Raw genomic sequence first — 10,670 nt, forward strand, 5'->3', positions numbered from 1 at the left:
CTGGTTATGAAACAGTCCCAGTTTAATACAGATGCCTCTATATGACCTATAAATATAAACATCAGCAAGAAAATGGGCTATTTCTGTATAGTTATTCCTACTGGCTGCCACTGGGTTAGATTTGGTTGAATTCCCCTTGAAATCAATGAAACGAGGTGGTGGAAACACCTCAGCTTTTGTCCACAAGGTCCATGTAGGGGCTTCAAGTATTAACACTTTTCATTTAATCCATTGGGTTTCAAAATTGTTTGCTTAGCTTAAGAACTAAGAAAATATTCAACCCATCAACCCATAAAGGAAAAACGAATCATTCAGTGTTTATGAAGAATTCAAAATCATTGTTTGAATCCAACTTGGACTTGACCTTGGAAACGGCAGCTGAAAAAAAACACATCAGCTCAAGCTCTACTCGTGCTTTCCCCGAGCTTTCAGTGAGTTTGACATGGCCTTCAAATTTTGCAGTTATGATATAATTTTGACAGTGAAACAAACAAACAAACATAAAAAATGTATTTGGGCTTTTCTTTTGTCTTGGTTCCAGAGCTAATGTGAAGAACTGAAGGCTCAAAGAAAGAAATTGAAAGCTACGCACCAATATTTCTGATGCAGTCCTTTATTGCAAGTTCTAAGGATGAACGTTTTCTCCATTTTCATCAGAGTTATAAAGCTTCTGTAAACACCGTAACTGACCGAACAATGAGTAACACGAATGAGGTATTGAAGGCAATAAATACACAACACCTAAAACAATACAATATACATATTTAATAATGTGCGTACAAAGGAAAGCGCACATGCACATTACATTATCAGTTTGTTAAACACATTCTGCACATATGTCAGTATAAAGACAACATTATATACAGATGTTTATTCATTTAAAGCTGGGGCTCCAAACACCTGAGGCTGTGGCTGTTGGTAGGCGGGACTTCAGCAGGAGGCGTATTGACAGCAGCAAGAAGCCCACGCTGACCCCGCCCAGGATGACCACGCCTGAGATTAGAGCACTAGTCACCGGGTTCATTGGCTGGGAGGGGTTGCCAGATGCTGAAAAGGTGAAGAAAACCAGAAACTTGAAACAGACATGTTCTTTGACGTAGGCTTAACGTGATTTGAGCTTGTGTCTTTTTTTCTTTCAGAAAAAGAAGTGGAGCCCTTTTTGTTGGTTCCATAAATCAGTGATTTCCATGGGTATCTTCTGTCTTTGCACCTATCCCAGGACTTAGTCATGGGTGATATTTTGAACCTTTCTATGTTTTGTAACATTGCCTTGGGAGCTTACCAAGTTGAGAGTTGTTGACAGGAGTTTCATCTGAAAAATGAGAGTTAGGAAAGTGTTTATTGAGTCATTTTTGCACATACTTTAATCTTCAGTGGCTCTGTGGATGTATTGATCTAAATTTGTTTGACATTTGAGAAGTGTGCTTTTTCACTTTCTTGTTGAGACTGCTGAGAGAAATATTCCCACTCTCATGTCTGTGTCGAATATGAAGCTGTAGCCAGGAGACAGTTAGCTTAGCCTAACAACTGCAAACAGGGGAAACAGTTTTCGACAGCTCTGTCGAAAAGTAACAAAAACCTGTCTAGCAGCACCTCAGTAATGAATCTGTTATATCAGGTGTTTTTTTTTTTTTTTAAATCTGTACAGAAACCAAAGTGTCAAAATAACAAACTGAGTTTTTACAGACTATGTGCGAGAATCTATGGTTTCCCCCTGTTTTCAATCTTTCTGAGAGTTACATGAAAATATAGATATTACTTGTGACATTTAATATGAAGCAACAGCAAGCAGCCAGTTAGCTTAGCCTTGCATAAAGACTTGAGGTAGGGGGAATGAGCTACCACTAATTAACATGTTATATCTCATCTAATATGCATACAAAAACTGAAGTGTAAATATGACCATTTGTGGTTTTTAGACTATTAGACTATTTCTACTAGCCTACTCCAGGAAGTCACTGTGAAGGACCAAGAGATAGCCCCGAACATAACATAACATGATATTTTTATCTTCATTTTTTGTACAGATTAAACAAACCAAATATAATGTGTTAATTAGTGAGCTTTAGATTTACTAGTTCTTTTTTACCTTTGGCCCCTTGTATCCAATCTTTATGCTAAGCTACGCCAAATAGCTTCATATTTATCGTACAGATGTGTGAGTGGAATTGATTTTCTTTCATTCTCTTTTGAGAGTCGGTTTATTGTTCATACCACTCCTGGTGATGATTGGTCCAGCGGTGATGACGGCGTTCCCAGATGCTGCTGGTGGGGAATCAAGGCTCTGCCCTTCATCCCGCCTGCGCCGTCGCCCACAAATCTGCCAATCACATCATGAGATTTCAGTCCTCATTGAGGCCACACAGTAAGGCACAAACTGAGAATCATGATTTTTTACACTTACTGGTATGAGCATGATGCAGTCGTCTGCCCGGCACAGCTTGGTGACGCAGTGCAAAAACACAGTTGACATCTTCTGATGTCTGTGTTTAACAAAACGGAAAACCTCAAAGGAAAAACGTCCCATCTGACTCTTCCCATTCTCCAAGACCGTCGTCTGTGGGTCTTTGTAGCAGCTGTGTCAAATAAGTACAACACACTGATGCACACATGTACATGCACACACTGAAAATGACAGATTTGATGCCTAGATATGTGCTTAAGCACTCACTGAAAAGGGGAAAAAGTAGCATTCATTTGGGATAAGCCGTTTGGAGAGCCTGAATAGGTAATGACTCTCTTTTGTGGTTTATCAAGTCATCATCTTGAAGGGGGAAAAAAAGCAAGATTACCCAAAGAAAAGGTCATAGCGGAGTTCATCATTAGGATTCCCTGAGGGGGTTGTGTAACAGTAGTCCATCAAGATGTTCCACCTGCAGAGAGACAAAACTATAAGCTGGGGTGGAGGATAGAGATCTAACTGAACATGGGAAAGCACAGATCATGGCTTTCTCTGCTGTGGACTGGCGCCTTCATTTTGAATAATAACATAATGGCATAATGAATGTAGGCAAACCATAGGGAAAAAAAGGACTGAAAAAAATTGGGGTGGGAAAATGTTGCAATTGTTCAAAATATCATCTTCGCTTCAGTGAAGTTGTTATGGTAAAATCTCAATCTAGTTAAGCAATATTTCTGCAAAGATTTGTCACATCTGAAAACCAATGTTCAGTATAGTGAATAATTGGCTGTCATCTTGTACCGTTTGTCTAAGTTTGTGGCTTTCACAGCAGCAAATACTCTGGTTTTCAGAGCCAGTCCTGCCATTGGAATAGAGAGAGGTTGATTGTATGTCGAATCCTGTAACAGGAAAAAAAAAAGTGGAGAGGAAAACCAAAAAGGGTCAACATTAAATTGGAAACTTGAAATTAATAAAAGGGGCTCAGTCCTGACATAAAAAGAAAATTTACTTATTATTAAATTACAATGCTGTCCGTATTCAAAATTTTTGCTATTGTCAATAAATCCCTTGAAATAACTGAAACCATAAACCGATGTATTAATCCGTCTCACAATAGTTTCTAATGCTGCCTTGTTTGTGTCTCTCAGCCTCAAAACCATGTCAGTCACTACAGTACCCAGTGTAGTTTTTAGCAAAGGTTACCCAAAGATAAATATAAATAGTGCATTTGTTCAGGGCTATTTTCAGTGATGTATTAAAACGCATCATCTGGTGCTCTAGTGAACATTTACAGTAGGATTTAGTCAAAATAAACCACAGTGCCCACACTCGTTATAATGAAGGATTTTTGCTGTGTCTTTTCACAGCATTTGTTGACAGTAAGAAAAATATGAAATGTCACTTATAAGTATAAATCTGGTGATATTTCAGCCTCCTAACTACTACTGATACTTTTTAATTAAACTAAAACACTAACTTGATTCAAAGATCATGAACTCAATTTTCATATAAAAAAAGAAAAGAAAATCCATCTGAACCTCAGCTTCAGAGTTCACGCATTGCAATGGAAATTATCATCGACTATATAATAAGATGAACTGTGTTACTCACATTGTACAGGATCATACTCAACGTGCTCACAAATGTACCGTTGCTGTCCTTGACAGATACAGCAGCAGAGGAGCTGGGAAGAGATGCAACACATTTATTTGGATGCTTTTTATTTATTCATCTTTTGTGGGTGTTTACTGATTAAACATAGTTTTGGAAAACAAAGGTTTTGATGTATGATAAAGCTATAGTACATGTATTTATTTACATGACAGTTTAGAGGAATGCGTGAATGTGAATTAGCATCGAGGTCATTAAGAAAATATGCAAATTCTAAAACAAATAGTTTTCAGAAAACCTTAAGACACAAACCCACTCAGGCAGTTGCTGAATTGTCACCACAGTTTAGGAGAACAATAATCAAATCTTAATTAATTCATAATTAAATTAATACATCTTAATATCAAATCCACAAACTTCTGAAAGGTCAGAGTTTCTTTTAGTAACTTACGATGCCAGCTGTGAGTTATTGACCAGGTACTCCAGTGGATAGCTGCAGCTGAATTTATACAACAAACCAGGCAGGTAGCTGATTATAGTCGGTGGGTCAGGGGTGTCGATATAGCCTGAGACGTTCCCAATTTGTACCAGAGACATGTTCCCGTAGGCATTGGCCCCGTAGGCTGTGCTGACCTGCAGAGAGAGACAGAGATCTCAGCCATGTCACTGTGCTTTCTCCCAAGTCAATAAACAACATGATGAAGTTGCTTATTGATTATATTAAAACCATGTTCTTGTGTTTGTGGGTTCTTTACCACCAGGCTGTTACCGCAGGCCTCTAGAGTGCTGAGACTGATGCTAAACAGGACGGCAGTGGGAAAGGTGTTGTTGTTGATGAAGCCACGGCATTGGGATTCACTGTGGTGACCATTCAGGGCCAAATCTGCGTCAGTGTAGCCGGAGAAGAGCACAGGGCAGAAGTTGATCTTCAAGGTGATGGTCTGAACCCCGCAGTATACACTGATGTCCCGCTCGCCTGGAGGAACAGAGAGGATGGGAGGCAGAGAGAGGATTTAACAGCATCTCTTTAACTTTAGAGAATGTTAGCTAGTTAGATGTGTGGTTTGAGAAATTACAGATATATTTTTGAGTTGTGTCAAAACTGAAGGTTAATAACGTAAAAAGGAAATATGCAGGAAAAATGCTGCAAACTGCCGCTGAATTTTTGGTGAAAAAACATGTAACTTATAGTGTGGGATGGGGAAAAAAAGACTGCTGCAAAGGTGAGGCTTGAAGTCCGGTTAATATTCACCAGCTATAAAAGAGGTCTGAAAATCAACACTTTCATTATGTGAATTTTCAAATCAATGTTGTGCAAATAACAGAGCTCAGAGGCCAAATCACCCAAATTATAGAAGCATTAATAAAAACATTTATTATTGTTATTTTTATGGACCACAGTGGGTGATATAACAACTTCAACATTTGTTCTTTTCTATGAAGTGTTTATATTATATCAGGGTGGTAGGCACAAATCTAAATGCTGAAAAGAAAGTGTCTATTATGTTTAAATGACTTGATATTTTTTTACATTTGATCTATTCAGGCAGGTGGCCAAATCATTTTAGGAAACCTCTTTAGCAAAGTATTAGGACATTACAGACTAATTCAAAAAACATCCCTTTCCCAATAATTTCCTAATTAAAAGCCCTCTCCATGTTGCCAAGGAATACAATTATTCTCCCCTGTGGTACTACCATCCTCCAAATTCACTGACAATATACAGAGGCCATGATCTTAAGTGCCCTAGCTGTAACACACATATTTAAAAGCATTTTTAGAAAAATATATTTTAAGTATCACAAGTACAAAACATTGTACGAAACTGCATTTATAAACAGGTTACAGATGCTTCATAGAAGGAATTATAATTGGTCAAATGAAACAAATAATAAATAAATAATATTCAAATGCCCTTATAGTTGTGTGTTATAAATCATGTATTAAAGTGTTCCACACCTGTAGGCAGAATGAAAGACGAGTGTGTGGATTGTGTTCTCACCAGGAAACCTGCTGTGGTAGTTGGCATCACAGTTGTATCCATTAAACTGTGTGGAGACTGAAATGGCATTACTCATCAGCAGGAAGATGAAGCACATTCGTGTCATTTCAGCACTCAAGAGACGTTTGCCCGCTGTCATCTTCAGAAGGTCAACATTGCATTAGCCACATTCCTCAGGTATGTGTTAAAAAACAACACTTATCTCAAAATTAGATGTTCAGAAACAATGCTCTCCTGTCGCCTGTTTCCTCGACTGCTGCACGCTCTGACCTCTATCAAAGTAGTACAACCTTCTTTCCCCAGGTCCCCTAATCCTTCTTATCCTGCTTCCTCTGCCCCCTTTTTACCTTAGTCGCTCATGTCAGTCCAAAACCTCTATTACCCAGCCCCTTTTAAACTGAGGTCACCCCTCTTTCCAGCTCATTTCACCCCACTCCCCTCTCTCTACCCCGAATTCTATTTTTTCTACACCTGTTTACCTGTTTCCTGCCTTTTCTAAAGTAATTGTTTGGGACTCCTCTTCTGCTGGCTTGTGACGAGAGAAAAGTTCAACATGTAGTTTTTGGTGGCATCAAGGACCCAAACTAAACACAACGTCAGCCTTTACGTGAACAGATGAGAAAGATAGAAGGGCTCATTATTCAAACACTTTGACAAAAACCCGCTGGAGTGCAGAACATGGGAAACTCCGTCAAATGTGAATGGCCTGGACAAATCTTTTCACAGCGCCCAGAAACCTGAGCGTACTCAGAGGGTTCCCACTCGTCTCTCCTCGGTCTGATCTCCGTCTGTCATCTCACACAAATGGTGGGCCTCAGCAGGGGGGGCCCATCCCGGGAATTAAGCTGTCATCGGCTGCCGCTGCAGCCCACATTCACATGAACATAAAAGTCAACTCACGGTCTGATGCAGGGCTGTGTGTGGGTAATTGTGATGCACAAGGCATCACTTAGAGTAAAGGCATTCAGTGGTGTGTACAGCTCCAGCATTGCAGAGGGTAAAAGTGGAATCTTGAGCCTGTTTAACACTCTTCCTCCAGATAACTCGCCCTTCTTTGATTTCACTGCAGTCCATCTAACAAAACAATATTAATATGTTCAACATGAGGAGTATCAGGAGGAACAACTTTTCCTCTTCTGCAGATTTTAAGTTATTTCACCTTTAAATTGATCTGTGTAATGTTAGATATATCCATCCCACAATACTTTTCAACTTAGTCCAAACTATTTGTTCATACTGAAGACATAAATCTTCAAAAACACCTTGCAAATATAATGTTTAACAAAAGTAATTTCCTAAAAAAACCTGAGTACTGTAGTTTTAAGGAAATATTACACATTTGGTGCTCTGACGAGTGTTTACGGCAGCAGGGCGGTGTACGTTAAATTAACTTCAAATAAATGAGTGCCCAAGTTCAAACCTTTTTAGTAGTTTTTGGCCCAGAGGAATAAGCCATACCAGGTTTTGCTACACAGTCAGTACTTCACAGACAGATCAATTTATTATTGGCTTTGGTATTTTAATGGGATCTGTTTACAGAGAAATATACAATAGCCTTATTCTTTAAAATGTAGTTGTCTTTTTAGCAAAACCTCAAGTTGCTTTATTATAAAAGAATGAAAAGATTATAAGCAAAGCACCAAGAAGAAATATCTGAAAACTAATCCATTGTCTGACTTATTTGATTGGTGGTTTCAATCAATAAAAGTCTGGTATGTGGCTGTTTTATTGACAAAATCATCAACAGCTTATTTGCTGTCTTACCTTCTTATTATTATTCTTTCCCTTGAAGTCTTTACTTTGACAGAATACAGACAGAATACTGTGCAACAAATAGTTTCACTGCCTGTTTTCATTGGGTGCACTGTTGCATGTGCAATCTGTCTTCATGGTCACAAGGTCCATTTATTACCTTTTCTGGATCTTTCAGTCGTATCACACAATCTAACTTAGCAGATGGAGTTTGCCCAGGTGTCAAATGTCATTTTAGAATATACCATTGTATTCTTTATCAGGCAGTGGGATGAACACAGCATTTGCTTCTATATATATAAATAGTCATTACCCATTACATGGTGCTCAAATCACGACCAAGGTCTAAGGATTGGTTAGTTCTGGAGGTCCTTCAAGCAGGGGCGTTTCCAGACTTTTTGGACTGCGGTGGCACAAGAGGGGCACTGTTATATGCTGGGGTGGCATGAATATGTGTCTTAGCCCTCCTGTCATTCCCAATTTATACAATTTTAAAACTGCTCAGGGACCCCAGTATGCATAAATATTCAATTACACTAAATGGAAATAACTAAACTAAATACCACATGCAAAAAACCGCATTGTTTTGCCTAAAACTGCATGGGATTAGCATAACATGGGCAAGGACATGGTTGATATCAATGGATGATTAGGTCATCTAGTTTCATTTGACACTAGCATCTTCACTCCAGTTTCAAAACGGAGCCTGCTACCGCCTCTGAAAGGCAATACAAAGTAAAAGAGGTAAGGAGAATGGGGTGGCACTTGGGGTGGAATGCTCAAGTTTCTTACTAATTCAAAGATTTGTTTAAAGATTGTATGCATTAGACATGTCTTTAGGCCCAAGGCTGGATTAACAACCAGGCAAAGCAGGCATCTTCCCTGGAGGCCCCATGTTGCCTGTATGACAACTGCTTTGTGGTAATTTGTTTAATTACAAATCTTGAGGTAGTACATACTTGTAAAACACAACAAAAACTGAAACACAGAGGGCCCCAAGGTGGTTCCAGCATTCTTACTTTAGTCCTGATGTCTTACAGTGGAGGCTTTGTGTCAAAATCTAGTCCTGATACCTTTAATATTTAAGTTTATATTGTGGTTACACAAGCCTTTCACCAGACAAGAACATTAATATTGGACAATGCTGCAAAACTCCAGACACTCTGATAAGTTCAGTGTAAAAACAGCAAATGTTGGATGAATAACCATTAGATTTGGTTCAGACATTGTTTGTCTTTTTTTTGGTGATCCTTCTCTTTTCATGTACATCTAGGTAAAATTTGTTAACATTTCTAACATTTCTTAGCAATGAGTATTACAGCCTCACAGACCCATTAGCATTGGTTGTAGACACTTCTTTCTTATTCTTTCTTGTGATTTCAGCCATATCTGTGCATGGCAACTACAGTTAAGGTTAGGGGAATATCTAATTTATAGCAATAAATAAATAAATAAATAACAGTTAAGGAATTGTGAAGGTTAGGCTGCTACAATATTTTGTTCAGGTTAGGCAAAGGTTGTGATTACACAAATGGTCAGAGTAAGAAAAGCAAATAATAAAATGAATGAGGCATGTGTCATGACATTTGAATAGAAACAATGCTATTAGTAACATTACTGCTTTTCATACTTTAACAAGTCAAAATGTCTGCTGTAGAAATGCTGATTATTCCAGTGTACTGGTTGGTTTTTTGGGGCTCTGGCCAAAACAGGTTGCTCATGTTTTTTTTTATCTAATTTTTGCCCTGGGGCCCCCCAGTGGGTTGATCTGGCCCTGTGCAGACTCATAGCAATTGTTTCAAAGCTTAAAAATAATTCTGTAACTTTTGATGCATCCTTTTTTTTAAAACCAATGTGGGAAAATGTTTTTTTAGCCAAATTCACATTCACTTTTTTTTTTACACTTATTTGTGTATGAGCGCATAGGAACATTATATACTTGGATATTTGTTCCCTTCCCACCCATGATACCTCATCTAACACATCTCCTGTGCGTCACTCATTGTAGACTCATCCTGGCCTGTGGCCTCACGTGTCAGACTCAGATCCGGACTTGAAGCCATACAGGCACCTTCAGGCCCTGCAGAGCCCTGAGAAACACAGCTGGCTGCAGGTGTTTGCTATTTACTGCTGCTCACCTGCCCCTCTGATGAGGTAGGGCTGAAATCAAATATGAAACACTTACAAGCAGACAAGTGGCATTCAGCACAAACAGGATCAGATGGCCACATACTCATGAAATGAATACATATGGTGAACCCATTACCATCGTTATTATTTTTCAAATCCCACCCAGCAAATGACCTATTTAGCCAATGTATAGCCATGTGGTATTCTTCTGCTTGTGTTTCAGTCACATGACTTTCTTTAAAATATAAGGTGAGGTCTGTGAAAAACACGTGCCTATTACACCCAAAACAATGCCCAATGTCTTACGTATGATATTATTTTACTTCATTGTAATTTTCATCAGAAATTAAGTTATTTCAGCATTAAAATCATAGCACGATCTGTGGGAAGCTCCCCTATTTCACCTTTTGTTGGACCTCCTCTACTAGCAGTGTTGAAGAGAAACTTTCTTTTTCTTACACTATTATACCATGAGTCACAACTCTCCTGAGATTTGTGAATGTTTCCTGCAGGTCGTTGTGCTCAGAGACTTTAAATGGCTCAGGACCAACCGCCACACTTAGATCTGCCTGATAGAGCTGTCTGTATCTGATCAACCTGAAACATCCAGACTCAACAAACAGACATCTAAATCACACAATCTGGGCTGCATCACAAAACCCGTGAGAGTGCGTCTGTAATCTGACGCTCCAGTTTTTAACACAGGCAGGAAAGTAAAGCCCTCATCAAAGGCCCTGCTGCGATTTGATCCCCAGTGACTAATGTTTCCAAAAG

The 10,670-nt window shown here is 38.9% G+C and overlaps 1 protein-coding gene across 1 annotated transcript; it reads right to left on the reverse strand.

The window, feature by feature from the left end:
• Positions 1 to 618: 618 nt before the first annotated feature.
• On the reverse strand, positions 619 to 6,332 carry zpld1b (zona pellucida-like domain containing 1b). Its single transcript, XM_051397645.1, has 10 exons — positions 6,015 to 6,332; positions 4,768 to 4,988; positions 4,464 to 4,645; positions 4,013 to 4,085; positions 3,203 to 3,300; positions 2,793 to 2,873; positions 2,405 to 2,576; positions 2,215 to 2,320; positions 1,283 to 1,312; positions 619 to 1,047 (listed from the first exon to the last, which is right to left on the reverse strand). Exons 1-10 carry the CDS (start codon positions 6,151 to 6,153, stop codon positions 875 to 877), a joined length of 1,275 nt encoding a protein of 424 aa, XP_051253605.1. The 5' UTR covers positions 6,154 to 6,332; the 3' UTR covers positions 619 to 874.
• Between the last annotated feature and the right edge of the window lie 4,338 nt (positions 6,333 to 10,670).

Source organism: Dicentrarchus labrax, unplaced genomic scaffold (genome assembly GCF_905237075.1).
Source record: "Dicentrarchus labrax unplaced genomic scaffold, dlabrax2021, whole genome shotgun sequence".
Classification (NCBI taxonomy): domain Eukaryota; kingdom Metazoa; phylum Chordata; class Actinopteri; family Moronidae; genus Dicentrarchus; species Dicentrarchus labrax.

What these genes read in the sequence shown, in the direction of transcription:
- zpld1b (XM_051397645.1), bottom strand. Translation starts at nt 6,153, where the DNA reads ATGACAGCGGGCAAACGTCTCTTGAGTGCTGAAATGACACGAATGTGC. An exon ending in CCTGCGGTAACAGCCTGGTG is followed by an intron (nt 4,646 to 4,767) that starts GTAAAGAACCCA and finishes CTCTCTCTGCAG; the next exon opens with GTCAGCACAGCCTACGGGGC. An exon ending in ACTGCATCATGCTCATACCA is followed by an intron (nt 2,321 to 2,404) that starts GTAAGTGTAAAA and finishes TGTGATTGGCAG; the next exon opens with ATTTGTGGGCGACGGCGCAG.